We start from the raw sequence: 18,967 nt of genomic DNA on the forward strand, positions 1-18,967 counted from the left end.
CTCAGTAGGCTTTAACTGGTAAGATAAAAAAAATAGTTCAAATGTATTTATATATTTGCTTAAGTTATCTGTTTATCTTTCCTATACTTTGCACTCCTTTCGTGTTTGTATTGTAACTTTCTGACCCGCCCCGACTGGACATGTGACAAGGAGCTTCATAGCTCATCGGATTCCTGCTGCACTACCAACAAACAAGTTCATGTATTAGATGTAGCCCTGTGAGCCATTCGGCTCTTGAATCGGGTGCAACCGCAACAAACAAAAACATGAACAAAAAAAACATCTTAAAGTGAATGTGACTGAGTGCAAACAGAAAATACAAGAAAAGACAGCAAAATATTGCAGAAAAAGCACCGTACACCAACGCTGTGTGCAAAAATCCCAGTGGGATGCAAGTCAAACAACAACAATCTCAAGACAACTTAGATTAAGGCCATCAGTCTTAACTCTGTACTACAACAAACAAACATGGCTAAACCAATACACTTTTCGAAATAACCAAAATAAAGCCATGAAAGCAATGAAACAGTGATCATAGGAACTGTAACCGAATTTTCACAATAAATGGCATAAACAACATGTACCACCAAACCCTGCAGCCATAAGCTGGCTACATGAGTCACTCCACAACAGCAGGAGCATCAGTCGGAGTATTATAATTTTTCAAAACTCCGTCCTACCCACAAACTCCACTCTACCAACAAACTCCATCCTAAATTTCGATTTAAAGCTTTCGTGACTGCAGGGATTCATATTCTTGGTTCTTTCTGTAAAGGCACGTAGAAGGGAAATAATACAATAAAAATTAAACAATAAAATAAACTCCATCCCACCAACAAACTCGGCGGCCGCGTGACGTCACCGCGCGAGGGGAAGCGGAAGCGAGGCCCGAGAGGGCGTGGCCGTCTCCCAGCCCCTCCCCCCGGAGTGCGGGTCGCGCACGAGGGACCCCCCCCGCACCCCCCTTTAGAGCGCCCCCCCTCACCCCCCACCCCGCCGAGAAGGCGCCACGTGATCTCAGCAGCAGCAGCGGCGCTCAGGTGAGAGGCCCCGTGTGGGCCGCTGTCACGGGCAGCCCGAGCGGTCGACGGTCCCCCAACTCTGCCGCGTGGCCCTGCGCCCTGACGCAGGGCGAGGGCTTGTAGTGGAGCGTCAATGAAAGCCGGCGTGGCACACGAGAGGAGTAGGGGGGGGGGAGCGTGGCGAGCAGGACCGCGCTGATGTTTACACACCGCGCCGGGTACTCATTTAAGGCCGAGTCGACCTAGAAGCCGCTTCGAATATTCGCTGTAAGCGGGAAGCGAAGCAAGGGGTGCGGGACATGCGACCAGTGGGCTCGCACGGTTCACGCGGCTGCATCCCCGTGACGCCTGGGAGTTCGCGCCGCCGGTCCCCTCAACGATGTGGATGGGTCACCCCCCGTAACCCCCGTAGCCCGGGCTTGCGAGTCCACTCCCATTGCCGCTAGGAGGAGAGAGCTGAAGAGTTGATGATGATGATGATGACTTTTGGAACATTCCCTCACCACAACACTCGAGCGCCACTATTCAACGTTTGTAACGAAAGGCCATGGGGTATATTCGGGTGACGTTTTCACACAATGGCCTTGCGACCTGTGCTAAATATTTCTATCAAGAATCTCGCCCAGATCCGGAAGACGTCCAGAATAAACACCCCATTCGAGAGCAAAACATCGCATCTCCTCCTAGCTCTTTGCCTTTAGTCAATGACACCGCTGTAGCCGCCAATCACATCATAATATCAACAGGGCGATATGCACATCTTCATGACTGGAAATTTCAAAAAAAAGACCCACAGTAGAGAGATGATGGAATTTGAACCAAAATATAGTAAACCATTGAAGTCTGCGCTCCTTCAATGGAAGAGGAACAGCAAACCTCGCCAACTCTCCTGAAGCCCTCTCGTCGTGGCTGGCAGACCTCGACATTGGCATTTCGCTGCTGAACATATTGTCACAACAGACTAGAATCAATCCTGTTCCTTGTCATAGTGTGGAACCGGCCTTACGCTGAGATGTTCGATGCATCTCGTTTAATGTGTTTCACGTTCCTTCCATGCCCAAGGTGAGTGGCCGCACTTCCACTGGCAAAGATGGAGGAGCTGAAGAAGCGCCTGGATTTCCAAAACGTGATCGTACAGGCACAGGTATTGTATGCGCCTCTGCCTCTGCATACCAACATTTGCACTGCATGGCATTTGCAGTCCCGCATGCATGAATGCCTTTGTCTGAAGCCACGGGCAGGTCTTTAATCGAATATTTACTGAGGACCTTTGTATGACAACTCCGTCACAAAGAGTCATGGATAATGAATAAATGTAATTAATATAGGTACTGTTTTAACTCTAATTTGGCGAATTAAGTTGACGATTAAAATATAGTTCTTTGCAAGATTCTTGCTAATTTATTGATTTTCAATGCAAATATTCATGCATCTGAATGAGACCGAGGCGAGGATGGGTTTTTTCTCACTTTGAAGCAGTTTTTGTCAATTTGTAATGTTTTTATTTTATTTATAACATTTCACATGCAGACATTTGAAAAAGCTTTAACAATGCTATTCATTGTATGTGCAACGTGTATTTTGTTGAAAAGTGTTTGACCTTATGTTCCCTGTTTCCATAATTGTAGGCAGTGGATAAGCTGGTGGCTGAGGTGCTGAAAGAAGTAAAGGGCACTGGTGTGATTGACAAGACATCGCATGAGGTATGATTGGCATGTGTCGAACTTGGGTCTGTACGGCTGCATACCTTGCATGCGTGTCTCATTAAGCCTGCCCCCATTGTAAGTGTGCTGCTGAGTGCGTTTGGGTCTCCAGGAAGGCCAGGCATTCATTATTTTATGAACGGTGCTTTGTGCAGTGAGATTGAAGCTGGCAGCTGGGTTCCCTTGGACTTAATCCACAGCATATGAACATCTTATAAATATCTTCACATCCTTTTTAATGTTACTACAGCCTCGCTACCAGTGCACTTGATCGTAGGCATGCACAACACGAATACGGTACTGAACATATAAAGTATTTCTGAAAATACCGATACTGGGACGTCTTCCAGCTTCTGTTGAGGCAAAATGCGTCCTCGTCCTCTTTTGTATTTTTCACATTTCATTTGTGCTTTCGCATCATGCTCATTAGAAGAATGCATTTACATTTGGATATCTCGCATGAAGCAGTGCACAACAAAATGGTATGAGAGCAGTCTTTGGAAGGTGACATAACAGAATTGTTTCCGAGGTCCCTTCACCTGCTTATTGACACTAGGTGGAACGCCACACTTGCTCTGTTGTCTTTGTCACATGATAAAAACAAATTCAAGCCATTAGCTGGATTATGCAAAATTAAGCAAAAAGAAATTCATATTTTTTGTGTGTGCAGTCATTGGTGACTGTGTTGAGACCATGAATATTTGAAAACACGGTTTTAATGATGAGTGGCTGAGACCCAAATTCGAATGCAAGATTCATCTCAGTGGAGTGGGCGCAGTGCTGTGAGCCACCAGTATATATCGCACTTTGAATTAGTTTGCCGCTGCACCCGAGGCTACTTATTGTCTTGTCGTGATTGGCGGTGCACATGCTGAATGTTCTGTGCCAGAACCCGGCCCTGCAGCTTCTGTGGGAGAGGGCCTGCGGGGGTGACGTGTTGGTACGCAGCTGCTGCTGCCAGGCCCTGGTGGCCCTGGCACGCAGCGGCGTCGCAGACCCGACCTACGTCCTCAACACCTTCCTGAACATGGTGCCCTCCGCCTCGTGAGTGCCTGGCACTGCCAACACAGCTGTCATCTGGTGGCACTAAACTGGGGATTGCTTTATTACATGTGAACTACGAAGCATAATAATTTATGTTATTATTATGCTTATTTTTATTGATGATTTTTAGACTGATCATTGTACAGTTGCAATTAAATTCCAGAAACATTAAGCTGTTACTGGGTGACTAACGAATATGTAAACACACAAGGATAAGAGTTAACACTTGTCTTGAATTGAGCAAGGTTATATTAGCTTTGGAAAAGAGATATTTGTAGGGAATTCTGAAGTGGGTCAGTGCAAGAGAAGAAGCAGAAAGAGAAGTGTTGTGAGCTGCAGTGTGGTGGTTGAATGCAGTGTGGGTGAGAAGCAACAGTCCGTCCGGTTGACCGAGTCCTCAACACGGGTGGAGGAATCAACGAGTGAAGTTCACAAGAACAGTAACCACAGTCGTAGCGATAAAAAATCAACTGCTGGTGAGCGAGCAACTGGAGTGAATCAGTGAGTGCTGGATCATCAATCAATCTGACGTTCAATGCTGTACGTTCAACACCCTTGTGGTGTGGCCGTGTTGTGTTGGCAGGCATCTGCACGGGGTGGTGAGCAGCCTTGGGGAGTTGCTGCTGCTGCCTGTGCGGCAACTCCTGGCCAAGGATCCAGGCTGCACTCACTTCAAGAGCCCCTTCACCATCAGGTGAGCGCTGGCGGGTTTTGGTTCCACGCAAGCTGCCACTATTAATACCATGATTTACAATCGGTTATTGGGTGAGGTTCATATTATGTGTATGGTCTATATGCATTGAGCATACCCAAAACGCACCAAGGATCATGAGGTAGCCAGAGTACGTGTAAATGGAGGTGCACGGCCTGCATGGACTGCAGAGAGTATCAGACCTTTTCAGATTGATTGGATGCCATGCCTATCAGCTGTAAGTTTCAACAACAGCAGAGGACTCAGGGTTGTAAATGTATCAAGGATAGTGTGGTTTTCTCAGTTATTTCTTGATGACTTCCTTTTCCACAACTCTCTACAATAGTTGTACCTCGGTGTGTGAAGATTGTAGCAAGCGTCAGCCTTGGTGTTCCACTCTTCAGAGTGGACTGCTCTCGGTAACAATGCTTTAGCCCAGAATTGCTTTTTTGGTAAGGCCACGCTGACGTCACGCGCAATGGACATGCCGCGACGCGTGTAGGCAATAACACACATGTGCATAGGGCAGTGGGGAAGCGGCGCTGTGACACGTGGTTTCAATTGGGGGCCACCATACCATATATGTTGAGAACCACTGTTGCAATGAGCATGTGTGTGATGTCTCGTAGGAGCCGACCGCACCCCTTCATTAGTGTACTCACGAACCGGCCTGACAGCTGGCCTGTCCTCCTACAAAACATCTCCACCATGCTTTGCATACAAGAAGAGAGGTATTCACTTGGCACCTGTCCCTCACACGCGCCCACGGCCAACTGCCCACACAGCCATGAGTAGAATGTCACTGATTTGTCCAGATATAAAACTGATGTTTAGAGGTTGCGAAATGTCAATAAACCAATAGAGAGCAACTTAATGTTTTTCCATTTCAATAGAGTTTAGTACAATTTAAATTTTTTTTGTCTCTTATTACTCCTGTTTGTATGTGTGTCAGGATGTGTGCATATATATAGTATTTATATATATATATATTTTAGTTCAGCCAGATGGTTAGAGCGCGCATGACTCACAATTAAAAGGTTCAGAGTTCATATTCCTGTCGGGGTTTGACTAAGCCCATAATTTCTTCAGAATCGATAAATTAACTGCTACTTAGTGGGAAGTCAATAGCGGTTGTCCTGAGGAGAGATTGGTCCCTACCATGGGAATGTGAAATATCCTCTGCTGACTCAAGACCACCAACGGAGATGAGCTTTTCATGTTTATCTTCCTTGGTTCACTTTACTCTCAGGGAGCCAGGTCACTGAGATTGCAGGGAGAAGGTAGTTGGCCTGCTGCTGTCCTGTGGCCCGGCTGTGCTTTGCTGTGCCGCGTGACGAGAGTAACTCCGCTGCGTTGCAGCCTCGCTGGCTTTGTGGTGGCCGCGCTGGAGCCGTTCGTGCGGTTCGTACTTTGCGAGCCGGACGAAGGCCACGCCAACGCCACCCTGCGGCTGGGCCTGCTGCAGGCCCTGCTGCAGACGGAAGGCATCGGCGGCGGTCGGCGCAGGCCCACGCACCGGCACGCGCTCCTGCTCCTGCACAACCTTGTGCCACACCTGCAGGTCTACAGCGACTCTGCCTTTCACCTGTTCACCTGCTCATTAAGGGACGGCTACTGCTTGCGTAGCACAAGTGATTGGTTATTGTGCCTTTTAGGAAGTGCAACCCAAAAACAAATGATTGTTAATTTGTTAAACTTTAAATCTACTCGCTTGTAAAATAGACTTATGTTATAGGAGAGATGGTGTTTTACCTCTCAAAATATAACTTTTGTGATGCCGCCCAGCGGAAGCACATTCTCCGCTTGTTGCAGAGGGTCTCAGGTTGACCTTGGCTGGCCGCCCAGGTTAATACTGCTGTGGTGTGGACTAACCTTAAAAATATGTCGTCTGCTTCACGTTGGATGGTAAAGATCCCCTCGCTGGTTCAATTTCTACACAGGGACAGCTGCTCTGAAACACCCTGTTGTGATAAAAAATAAACCATCATTATTCTAAGAACAAAGATGTTGTTTCACCTCTCAGAATAAAACTCTGTTGGTCCATGTGCATCAAGTGTACCCAATATACACCACGGATCAGAATCCAAATATGTATTTATACTGGAGGAATCCGATGAGTTATAAAGCTCTTTTTCACAGATGTCTAGTAGGGGGGCGGGTCAGAATATACGAGAGCTGGGGTACAGGAGTTCTGACTGTGTGAACGGAGGTGCAGGAACTGCAGATAGTTTCAGAGCTTTTGATGTGGACACAGTTTGAGATTGAATGGATGCTGTACCAACCAGCTATAAGTTTCAACAACAGCAGAGGGGTCGGTTGTAAATGTGTCGAGGAGAGTGTGGTTTTCTTAGTTCCCTCTCGATCACTTCCCTTTCATAAACTGTCTACAACAGTCGTACCATAGGATGCAAAGATTGTAGCAACCGTCAGCCTCGGGGTTCCACTCTCGGTAACAATGCTCAGACTTGTAATTTAATTTAGGGTTTGGCCACGTAATTATCTAGCCAAATGTGTGTCATTAATACCCTCCACCACCCGACATAGCCAAACAAATTAAGTTGCCCCGTTTACATGCATTTGATGCACAAATAATTATTTCAGCTGTTCGTAAATTTTAAGAACAATTTTCACAACTTGAACAATAGATATTACGTTTTCCTTGAAATGACATAAAACATCTTCATGAGAATCCAAAATCCTTTCAAGTCACTTCACTGCTGAGCTTGAACACGTGACAATTTAAATTGTTTGGTTATGTCAGGTGGTCGAGGGTCTTAACTATACAAATTTGGCCACACAATTCTGTGGCCTAACCCAACAATCAATTATGAATAGGAGTATTGGCTGCCAAAACCTACATGTTAGGGTAATGCTCCTACTTGAATGTCAAGGATACCAACACACAGCCCAGGCATGTGTCCAACATGGTACACACTCTTTGGGTGGTATTTCTCTTTATTGACCCTTCTACTTAACGTGGCTGTAGAGTTGACACAACACCATTTTATACGACAAATGCATTTTATGACATTCCTGTGCATTAAATGTTTGAATATAAATCTGATGTATTTTTTCACCTGAGCAACATAATTCCGCATTTATATCTCATGCCACTTTACGGCTTTGACCACATATGTGTGTGTGCTAGGCATGGGACGCAGCACGTCTCTGTGAATGTCAGCTGATCATGGAGTTTCTGGCCAGGGCCATGCTAAAGCAACCCGAGCTCTGGCAGTCCCAGCTCCCACAGATGGCCCTGCAGTTACTGTGCCTTGCCGAGTTGGTCGTGCGCATCACAGGGGACTGCCAGACCGTCGTGTCACTGCTGCAAGCCATCCAGGCCGCAGTCCCTGAGGTACCTTGCAGTGTTGTGTAGGACAGCAGACGCCTACGGTTGCTGCTGCTGCTGCGTCCACGGTGGTGACGCTGCAGCACAACCTCCGTTTGCGTCTCTTGACCGGTCTATTAAATGTACAGAATTTTGATTACATTTAGTTTTACGTGAAGCAAGCGTGGTGCATCTTGTGTAATTGCTCGCGAGCGAGTGCTCCTGATATCCACGTGAATGCGCTGCCTTTGGCTGCCTCGTGCTGATAATGCCATCATCTACAAGCAGAATTGGGAAGCATGGTGAGTGTCGTGAGCAGTGCCCGTGCCCAAGTATGTGGGTGGGCTGGCGTGTGCTTGCCTTCGACACTTCACGTGGCCTCAATGTGCACATGGCCTGGCACAAGCGTCGTGGTGACGTCACCGCCACTTAGTTGCGAATGGCGGTTGTTGCTTGCCTTTAGAGGTACAGCAGTCACTGTCAAATCTGCTGTGTGCTCAACTGAGCATTGGGTGGTGCCGATGTCTGTTGTCCATCCTGAGCCAGTGGTGTAAATTCTGCATTTCTTTGGTGGCGACCAGCATGTCTGTAGTAGGGCTGAACGATTAATCGATTTCAAATCGAAATCGCAATTTGAAACAATGCGATTAGCAAATCGCAAAGACTGCGATTTTTAGCGATTTCAAAAGTCCCATTACTTTCTTATTGGAATTGTTACATTTTTATTATTATAACTTTATTTAACTGAACAATTGTTCTATGTTTGATTGTTCAATTTCAATTAAAACATTTTAATAAATACATGTTGGAAGCAATTCATATCTTTAAAGTTCTCATCCTTGCATTACAATATATAGAGCAGTTAATATTTTGATGGTATCATGTGGTAATGCTCCATCACATATTTTAAATCTATTACACGGTGAATATTGAACTGAAGCTTGAAATTAATCACAAATCAAATCGCAATATCTGTCAGAAAAATCGCAATGAGATATTTTCCCCAAATCGTTCAGCCCTAGTCTATAGCACAACCACTACTGAATTGGAGTTGACCCACAACTTGAGATTTGAACCTGCAGCCTTGTGATTTGTAACTATTTCTCTGACCACAGCGTCACAATGTAAAGAAAAAATCCAGTTCTGGGAATTTGCATTAGTTTCCCTTGAAGGGACATAAGTGTTAAACCATTGATACTACACTTGAAGGAATTTCATGGACTTGCACTTGTATGCCACCAACCAGGCGGATAGAGGCACAGTGACCACCTCCATTAAGATTACCATGCAATGTGCTTCAGTAGATGTGTGAGCAAGGCCACTTGAGTCGCAGCAATGAGGGAGGGCCCTGAGTAATATAAGAGGGAGGAGGAGGAGGCGCAAGGGAACTGTGGGTGTGCTGGATTTCTTTTGTGCGACAGGGCTTGTGAGAGGCTTGTACCAGTCCTCAACACAATGCATTTTTACTTGTTCTTATATATATCATGCAACATAGATCCTCATTTACTGGCTGGCTTTCCTGCATTTTAGTTTGTAAATAAGCGCCGTTTTCTTTCCATAATAACTGTAAACATCTGTCTTTGTAATCTGTATCCTGCTCGTCTTCCCGTAAGAATTGGCCATTCTGATGGGATTATTGACTTTCACATGTGGGATTTATTCTGTGTTTGTGAAGAGATTTGTATGTATATTCTATGGTTCTTTCGGTAAAGTCACATACATATAACAAATAATAACAATAAAATAATTTTTAAAAAGTGAATAAAAAAATAATAAAAATATCACGACGTTTCGATGGCAACACAAGCAATCGTCATCACGAGAATTTTCTTAATTATTTTATTGTTATTTTTTTTTTCTATCTACGTGACTTTACCGAAAGGACCATAGAATAATTCCTGCAGTCACGAAAGTTAAGTCAAGATTTATGGGTATTCTCATTGTCTGTGATGCCACGCTGTGATGCCCCTTCCTAAATGCCCTCCCCTCTGGGCTGCTGTTGCTGTCTGCAGAGTTTCCCACACCAGCAGGTGCTGGCAGGCATCAGTCTGCTCCTGCTACTTTCCCCCGCCAGCCAGAGTGAGGTGGCAATGCTGTCCTTGGGTAAGCCTGGCAATCTTCATTACAAACGTTTGCGCCGGTAGTCTGCAGCCTGCGTGCTTAATTGCCTGTAATGGAGGCCTGCAATTACGTGTGTAATTAAACAAGCTTTTAACAATACATTTCTTGGTTGATCCATTGCAGTTAAGAAGTTGCTTGCAACCTGTGTTTTTATTGTTTTTCTGGATTTAAAAAATATATATTTTCCCATTATTATAAAAGACAGAATCTCGTTTGTGTTTTATTGAAACTTGTTGAAAATGGACTGTTTTTCCATTGAAAAGTACTTGCATTCTCGTCCGCTTTCCAGGTGCTTGTGTGCGCAGTTGTTTGTTTTTTAGATACAGCTCACGGACACCACAGACGCCATGTGTTCTAACGGCACTGAACACTGAATACTGATGTGGAGTATGTTGTTACTTGTTCACCAGTGTGTGATAAGCCATCTTGTTCATAACGTCAGTTATTCTTTTACATAAACGCCTTATTGAGTCTCTTTCTGCAGAATCACTGGTTGAGATCTTTGGCCACTCCCTTTATATAGGGAGCGTTTTTCTAGACGGATAAAATGGGAGGATCCAGACGAAACTTATACAATGACACAAATGAGGGAATAACACTCAAAGGTTGGCAGAGTTGGGCTCACGAGTCAACCTGCTGTGTTGCTATCTCCTGGCCACCTTGCAGCACGGCAGCAGTTTCACTGCCCCGAAAGCGCTGGACTCCCAGGTGCGCGCACCACTGCACGGGGCACGTGATGCGCTGACCCTGACCGTGATGTCTGATCTCACAGTGGAGAGCGTGCTGTGCCGAGGAGATGCGTGCGGCCCTGTCACCGAGGTGCTGCTCATGCCGCTCCTGCACATTGCGTCGTCAGCTCCACGTGCCAGCACGGGCATCGGCTGCCAGGCTTGTGCCGCTCAGCTGCTGGACAAACTAGAGCGGCTACAGGAGGATCGCACGGAGCACACACAGGTGGGGTCGCTGTTCCGTGCATTTGTGTCCTGCTGGTGGCAGACCTGTTTTTTTGGTAGAAGATTTATTTGGGGTGGCTACATGGCCCAGCGGTAGCACGTTCACCGCTTGTCCCAGAGATTTGTGGTTTGAATGCAGCAGTCAGCCCTAGTGAATGAAATAACCGTAAAATACTACGTCCTGTTTGCTTCACAGTGGATGTTAAAGATCCCGTGCGACATTGTTGGTGTAATGTTTAAAAATTACCTACGAGTTACTCAATTGGGATTACACATAGAAACATTGCCCTCATACCGCAATACTGCAGGCTACACCTGTGAAATGTAGTGCTTTTGTGACGATAGCTTCGCGCTATAAGAATGACGTGAATACCGAACGCACCGATGATAAAACTTGATTTGTCAAGAGTGAACGTGACAATGGTAGTGCGTGCTCCATGCAGGAGGAGTGCGAGCTGGACTTCCCCCTCACGGGTTGGTACGCCGTGGTGCGCTCCGTGTGGAGGGCCGTGCTGCGCTTCTCCCTCGACGCCGGCCAGGCGGAGCGACACTGGCTGCAGGCAGTGCGGGGAGCCCTGCTAGTGCAGGACAGAGTCCCCTTGCACGTGACCTTGCTGGTGTCCTTTCTACTGGCCACCAGCGGCAAAGAGAACCTGCAGGAGGTTCTCGTAGGCTGCAGTTCACTCGCCCGAGCTGACCCCACGCAGGTGATGGCGCATTTGTTGTCGAGTTGCATAGTTACGCAGGTTACACTCGTCATGAAGATTTCAATTAAGTCATTTGCGTAAACCATGTGATAACCGTATTCTAATATCCGCATGGGGCACCGTGTCAGCAGGTTGGCATAGTGGTAATATGTCTAACAACATTAAGTGCCTGGGTTTGATTCCTGATGAGAATATCTTTCTGTGTGGAGTTTGTATCTTCTCTGCATGTTCTACATGGGTTTCCTCTGGTTCTCTCCCATAGCTAAAACCTGTACAATTTAACTGGTATTGCCCAAACGTCGCTGAAAAGTTGTCTGCCAATTGCTCAATGAGTCTTGACAGTCAGTGAGGCTTCCCTGCGTTAACAAGCATAATAGTCATCATACTAACTTGCAGGGTTCTCACTGTGTGTGTCGTGTGGATGGGTGTTCTGCATGCCACAGGCCCCGTACCTCATCCCTGTGCTCATGTACAGGCTGGGCAAGCCACTGGAACCAGAGATATACCACAGCCTCCTGTACAGCCTGCCCACACTGGGGACCCACAAGGTCAAACCACTTCCTCACACATGCTCCACTCAATTCCCTTGCAAAGTGACCTCGTGTACTTGTGTGGCATTGAGTACCGAACATAAAACATCTCTGTCCTTTTGTCTGTGAAGCTTTGGACTAAATTGTTCTCTCACCACTGCCCTCTGCTGCAATATTAAACCGACCTATTGCTGCACAAAAATTCAACACGTTTGTCAATAGCATAACGTGTTGTGTGTGTGTAATATGTGTGCTGGGTGTGCTGTACGTGTGCGCTGTGTGTGCTATGTCCTGTGCATGTGCGCTGTGCGTGCTGTGCATGCATGCGTGTGTGTGTGTTTACTATGTTGTGTGCGCTGTGCTGTGTGTGCTGTAGGCTTGCGTGGCCCAGGTCCTGCGCACTGTGCGGCTCCTCAGCACCTGTCCCATGATGCGTCCAGTTGCTCTTCGCTTGCTGTCTAAGCTGTGGCAAACACAGGTACACATTCAAACGTGCACCCATACAACAGCAACAAGCGCCATTCACCACTAAGTGGCGGTGACGACACCACGGCGCTTGTGCCAGGCTATGTGCACGTTAAGGCCACATGAAGTGTCAAACACCCACTGGCAGGAGGTCATGGGGCAGACCCAGGTGCCATGGGTTAACTGACTGAGATGACTAGCCGATGCATCACCTGTGCCCCCTACTATGCCAACTTGCTGTGATTTAGCCGCCCGGCGCTCCACTCGTTGTGAGCGACGCTCCTCTGCTCTCCGTTGTTGCTGGAGGGCGACTGCCTCCAACTGCCCAGTAGCGACCTTCATGAGCCTCCTCCACAGAGGCCAATCTTAACACCGCTGGTACCAGTCATCGACAAGTCCCCTCAGCTCCACATCCTCTCGCACCACATCAGCTCATCTCTTCTCTTCTCTAGCCTGTGCTGTGCCCGTTTAGCCCCCTCTATCCAGCGAGACAGAAGCTGCTTGGGCACACAAACGCATCCATATACACACCCATATACACACACATACCCATATGCACACACCCATACACGCCCATACAAAGGCAGCTGGGCATGGTGCTAGCCACACCACACCCCCTCGTGTGCCATGTTAGCCTTCATAGGTGCTTGTTAACAGCACTTGCCCCAGCAGTCGGTTAAAGCTATCGGGGGATTTTTGTCCTTGTGCGCGTCTATGTGGGGATGCGTGTGCAGGATCGTGTGTACCCAGAGCTTCAGAAGGCAATGGCGGCCCTCGATGGGAAGGCTGGGAGCTTGGGCTGTGAAGGGCTGTGGGACTGCGTGTTGTCCAGAGCTGCCACAGTACGCGACATATGTCGCAGCAGGTGGGTGGAGGGTCCAAATGCATTTTGGACGGCATAGTGGGGCAGTGAAAAACACTTGGCTCTCACAGCAAGAAATACCTGGGTTCTATTCCATACTCAGATGCCTTTCTGCGTGGAGTTTCTATGTTTGTGTTCTGCATAGGTACCCTCCCGGTTCTCGGGTTTCCTCTTAGGCCTTAAACAAATCACATCACATATCTGGTATTGGCCAAATATATCAATGATAAAAATGTACCTGCAAATTACTCAATTTAGATGGTGTTTAATAATAACAACATCGTCCCCTCCTGTGAAAATGTGTAAGGACCCTCCTGACAAAGAGTCCTGACATTTGGTGAGGTTTTTCTCGGTAAACAAGCATTATAATGCAATTTAATTCTAATTGCCATATTCTTCGGTTCTTTCGGTAAAGTCACATAGATATAAAAATATAAATAAAGTGACTAAAAAAATAAACAAAACACTAATACTCTTTGGTTCTTTCGGTAAAGTCACGTAGGTAGAAAAACAATAGATCACGACGTTGCGATTGCAACACAAGCAATCGTCATCAGGTGGGACAACCACAGCAAAAAAAAACTATTGAAGCAGGCGAGAGATCTGCCGTGGCACGAGGTTATATAGTAGGCCTCAGCAGTAGGGGGGGAGAGAGAAGCGGGGGGGGGAGGAGGCGGGGCAAAAAGTGAGGATAGTTATAAACTCAGCAAGAATAAGTCTACATTATAGACTGCCAGTACACTCACTGAGGTTAGAACCAGGCTACAGTCTACATTATAGACTGCCAGTACACTCACTGAGGTTATAACCAGGCTACAGTCTACATTATAGACTGCCAGTACACTCACTCAGGTTAGAACCAGGCTACAGTCTACATTATAGACTGCCAGTACGCTCACCCAGCTTAATAACCAGGCTATTATAGACTGTCAGTACACTCACTCCGATTAAGAACCAGGCCACAGTCGACATTAATGTTTTTTTATAATTTGTATTTGCATTTTTATTTATTTATTATTTTTCTTTTCTATTCACTTTATTTTTATTTTTATATCTATGTGACGTTACCAACAAGAACCAAATAATATGAATTCCTGCAGTCACAAACGTTTTAAGTAAAAATGTAATTGCCATACTTAGAAACAGCTATGTGTGTGCATTTATGTCTATTTACATATCAGTATGTGGAGAATTTTCAGTGACAATCCAGGAAGTAAAAATTCTGACTCGCTGGAGTTTATTTTGACTCCCTGGGTTCTCCTGTTGGATGTTTAGGCGTAGTTCCAAGTGGAACGTCATGTCTAATTTCTGACCGCTGCTGTGTGATGAAGAGCGGGTCATGGTGTTAGCTGAGTGTGTGATCGAAGTTGGGGTCATGGAACACGACCTCGGCGACTATCCCCCAGCTCTGACGGTGATGGTGCACCCCGCAGGCCCTACCAGCACGGGGCGGACATGGTGGCGGCCGTGTCGCGCCTGCTGGACGAGTGCCGCAGCGACGAGCAGGCGTCTGCGGCGGCGCTGGCCGTGCAGGGCCTCTACGCCCTGTGCGACGCCGAGGTGACGCCGCCGCCGCTGCTGCCGCTTCTCCTGATCTCCCGGGGCCATGGCTGGGCCCGCTGTCTCAGCAGCCGTGTTCCTTACAGATGCGCTGTGCCGGCACTAATAGGCGCTACTCGCTAATAGCACTTGCCCCAACAATTTGTTAAAGGCTGTACGGGGTGGCGAGGGGGGAAAGAGTCTTCATATTTTTGTGCATATGTCAAATTGTGTTTATGGATGTGTGTATTTGTGTCTTGTTTGTGTGTATAGCTCGATATATGTATATTTGTTTATATTTGTGTATGTCGGCATTGTATTTATGTAGCTGTGTGTGTGGGTATTGCTTGGAGAGCAGAAGTGTAATGGATAGCTCACTGCGCTACAAACCCAGTGAACCAAGTTCAATTCCACCTCACTCTGCCAATATCGGTGATGTACGTATATCCGAACCGCTCCTGGACCTCCCCTAGGGTGACTTGGCCTTAAATTAGTGTTTGGTGTGGTGTGTAAACATTAGCATGAGGGAGATAAAGGCCACAGGACGTTTGTTAAATGTGTAGTGTAGCACAAGTCTGAGACGAGGTAGTTGCAGGAGGCACCTTCTTTATTAACACTGCTTAGGTTCACAGGTTCGCCTCGTTCCTTCTCGATGTCGTGCAGCCCAGCTTAGACACAACCCTAACCGCGTTACACTGACGGCGTCGACCGAGACAGCCAACTACTGTCCAGCCGTGCAATTATCGAGTGAAGGCGGCAGCGACGAAGGCGGCGAAGACGACGGCGACGCCGAGACGAGTCCAGTCCCAGGACCGGCAGCCCTGAGCTCTCCGCTGCTTTCATCCTACTCGGTGCGGCCTGGCTCCGCCCTGGCCGCGCCTCCCTTCTCGAACCCACGAGCGGGTTCCAGGGGCTTCCCGATGAGGTCTTCCGTGACCCTTGCCCCAGTTCCTCCGCCCTGCCGGCACTCACACCGTGTATATGCTCAACGGTGTCTGCGCTCACTGTCCACCACAGTTGCCGTTGCTGGACAGCAGTCGGCGCTGCATCACTACAAATGCAATACTTTGTGTATTGCTTGGTATATATCGGTGTATGTTTGTGTATGTAGATGGGGAGCGGTAGTGTTACCAACTTGGCAATCTGAGTTCGATTTCAGCTCATGGCCACCAACATCAGTGACGATTATCTGAACCGGTCCTCGGCCTCCCCTAGGTCGACGCGGCTTCAAAATAAGTACTTTGTGCATTGGGTCAACATTGCCACTCGGGAGACAAAGACGTGGTGCTGGTCACTGACACAAACTTGTGCCGTGCCGGCATTCATAGGTACTCGCTAACAGCACTTGCCCCAAAATTCCGTGAGGGATATACAGGGGATCTTTGTTTTTGTATGTAGCTGTGTGTAGCGATGTGTTTGTTGCTTGGTATATATATGTGTGTGTGTTTGTGGATGTAGGCCATCTGTGTACAGCTGCCAGCGCTGTCTCTCTTGCAGGTGGTGGACGTGCATTCCGCATGGTCTGCGCTCTCTTCGCGGCTGCTGGCCGACCGTCGGCCGCTGGTGCTGAAGAACCTGAGCGAGCTGTTTGCTCTGGTGCCCTTCCTGGCTATCAAGACACCAGAGTATGAGGTACGCCACACAGGCCAACTCTACACCCTTTGTAACGCATTTTGGCGGCAGGCGAGGTGGCGCAGGGGAACCGCTCGTCCCTCACAGCAACAGGCGCCAGTCTTCGATTCCCACTCGGGCACCTTTCTGTGTGGAGTTTGAACGTGTTCGCCCCCCTGTTCTCTGCAGTTTGAGTGAGTGCGTGGAATGAGAAAGTGGAGTTAGAATGTTCTTCACCCTATGTTTGGCATGACTTTCCACTAGTATATGGGGTTAATGTAGACATGATTCCTTGTAAAAGGTTTCAGTTTGGTGTTTTAATATCTTAACACCTGTTTTGTTGCTAGAAAAAAGGGGAAAACCTATTCTCATATTTTGATACTGGCAAAGGAGGTTCCATGATGTAAAACTGAACTTAGGCTATTTAGGGTTCAACTTGAGACTTGGTTTATGTCAGCACTGCCCCAGGCTAGGATGTCTGCTCGGGTGTCACTGTACTTACATTTCTCGACTCTCATTGCAAGTTGCAAGTTCGAATCACCAGTCAGGGGCTAACTCAGATGATCATTCCCCAAGGGTTGATAAAATCCGTGGGAAATTAATCGTACTTGTACAGTACAAGACTAGCGCCCACTATTAGTGCGGGACATTTTACACCATTTGCTGTGAACTGCCAGTGGCGATGGCACCTTCCTTCAATTGAACGGGATGACAACTTGACCTGAATCTCGGACGGACGTGAAGATTGAAGTGACGATCAACAGTGGATCAGAGAGAGTATGGGGTTGTGGTTTCCAGCTGCGATTGGTGGAGGGCATAGATGACACTTCATGCCATGCACTGTCTGAAGGTTCTCCTGTCTCCGTGTCAGAGATTTCAGGTTGATGTGCTGAACCTTCTGTGGAGCTACAGCCAGGACCAGGTGAGAGCACAAGGCCTTGAGTGCTTGGCATTCTAATTAGAGCAATCGGTTATTGGAGGAATTCAGATTATCTTGAAAGGAACACGACGTTTTGGTGCATGAACTCCAAAATACAACTAATGACTAAAGTAGTTATATTAAAATGTCCATGTAAGTGCTAGATAAACCAGGGTAGAGGCTTTGTATCTTGCATATCGACTAATTTTGACGTGGTCATTTCAGACATATTTGAACAGTTACTAAATGTAACCTTTAACATGCTCGTACTTTTTTGAGTTGATATCGTTAGCGCTGCATCTTGAGTATTGGTGACCAATGGGAGCTTTGCTACAGGATGCAGTGACGGCGGGGGCTGCGTACAGGGCCCTGGCCGCCTTCTCCCCCACCCAGCACACAGTGCTGCACCTCCCTGAGCAGGTACCGTGTCCAGCCTCGACAATACTTCACCACTCCCACCATCAACCATACCTGGGCGGCAGGGTTGTGGCGAAGTGACAACACTTGTGCCTCGCAGCAAGAAGGGCCTCGGTTCCTTTCCTAACTCGGGTGCCTTTCTGAGTGGAGTTTGTACATTCTCCCCGTGTTCTGCATGGGTTTCCTTGGGTTCTTTGGTTTCCTCCCACAGCTAAAACACACACCAGTGGAAATTGTATCCGACCAAACATCACAACGCTGAAAAGTTACCTGCAAATTGCTCAATTGTGTTTATAGATAGCAACATTACCTCCTCCAGGTCGACTATCGTGTTTTTGTACTGTTTGTTGTTGTAATGTTCTTACCCACCCCTACTGTGAAAAAGAGCTTTATAGCTCATCGGATCCCTCCAGTATAAATAAATATTCTGAATCCTATGAAACATCGCACCTCTGTGAGAGCCCTGCACTATAAGATTGGCTAGTTTGCCAAATGTACTAAATCAATATTGTTATTAAATTAGATATTCAACAGAGCAGACACATCTCGTACGTTTATGTATTGAGATCATACATTGGTCCAGCTATTAGATGGAGTGATTTTCGCTGCACTGAAGTGTGTGATTGCGTGTAACGGTGCTGGGTTTGACAACTCCCCATTCCTGCTTTGACTTTGCCAACAGGTGAGGCCAGAGCGACAAGTGGCAACCGAGGAGGAGGGGGAGCAGGAGGTGGATCTGACCGTCCCTGGAGACTCCTACATCAAGCTGCTGCTACTCGTTCCGGCACAGGTCTTGACAGGTGCCACTACTCCCCCTCCTCTCCCATCTCAGTGCAGTTTTTCTAATGCACATACACAATCCACTTGCCTTCCAGTGCTCTGCCTGCTACATTCCACATAGGTTCCATAACAGTCATTATGATGTTTCTACTTCTGTATGTTCTCTGCTCCGTATATTTCTCCCTTTGTCTCTCACTGTAATTATAAGCATTCACCATTCTTATTTGGACACTTTTAATCTCATGTTATCACATCACCACTGTCCTCACATCACC

At 47.2% G+C, this 18,967-nt stretch overlaps 1 protein-coding gene across 3 annotated transcripts in view; it reads left to right on the forward strand.

The window, feature by feature from the left end:
- The first annotated feature begins 962 nt into the window (after positions 1-962).
- The window catches only part of FOCAD (focadhesin), a 38,682-nt gene continuing 20,677 nt past the window's right edge, over positions 963-18,967 (forward strand). For 2 of the 3 annotated variants that reach the window (XM_078862398.1, XM_078862400.1), the window contains exons 1-19: positions 963-1,040; positions 2,085-2,166; positions 2,651-2,725; positions 3,615-3,769; positions 4,344-4,463; positions 5,090-5,191; positions 5,820-6,021; positions 7,609-7,815; positions 9,801-9,891; positions 10,682-10,863; positions 11,306-11,569; positions 12,013-12,117; positions 12,476-12,577; positions 13,299-13,429; positions 14,860-14,986; positions 16,463-16,597; positions 17,448-17,498; positions 17,832-17,915; positions 18,595-18,712. In XM_078862398.1, the coding sequence (XP_078718524.1) occupies positions 2,113-2,166; positions 2,651-2,725; positions 3,615-3,769; positions 4,344-4,463; positions 5,090-5,191; positions 5,820-6,021; positions 7,609-7,815; positions 9,801-9,891; positions 10,682-10,863; positions 11,306-11,569; positions 12,013-12,117; positions 12,476-12,577; positions 13,299-13,429; positions 14,860-14,986; positions 16,463-16,597; positions 17,448-17,498; positions 17,832-17,915; positions 18,595-18,712 (2,305 nt within the window). In that variant the 5' untranslated portion in view covers positions 963-1,040; positions 2,085-2,112. The remainder of the gene's footprint in view (positions 1,041-2,084; positions 2,167-2,650; positions 2,726-3,614; positions 3,770-4,343; positions 4,464-5,089; positions 5,192-5,819; positions 6,022-7,608; positions 7,816-9,800; positions 9,892-10,681; positions 10,864-11,305; positions 11,570-12,012; positions 12,118-12,475; positions 12,578-13,298; positions 13,430-14,859; positions 14,987-16,462; positions 16,598-17,447; positions 17,499-17,831; positions 17,916-18,594; positions 18,713-18,967) is intronic. The other variant, XM_078862399.1, reaches the window with a different exon arrangement.

This window comes from Lampetra fluviatilis, chromosome 13, assembly GCF_964198595.1.
Source record: "Lampetra fluviatilis chromosome 13, kcLamFluv1.1, whole genome shotgun sequence".
NCBI lineage: Eukaryota > Metazoa > Chordata > Hyperoartia > Petromyzontiformes > Petromyzontidae > Lampetra > Lampetra fluviatilis.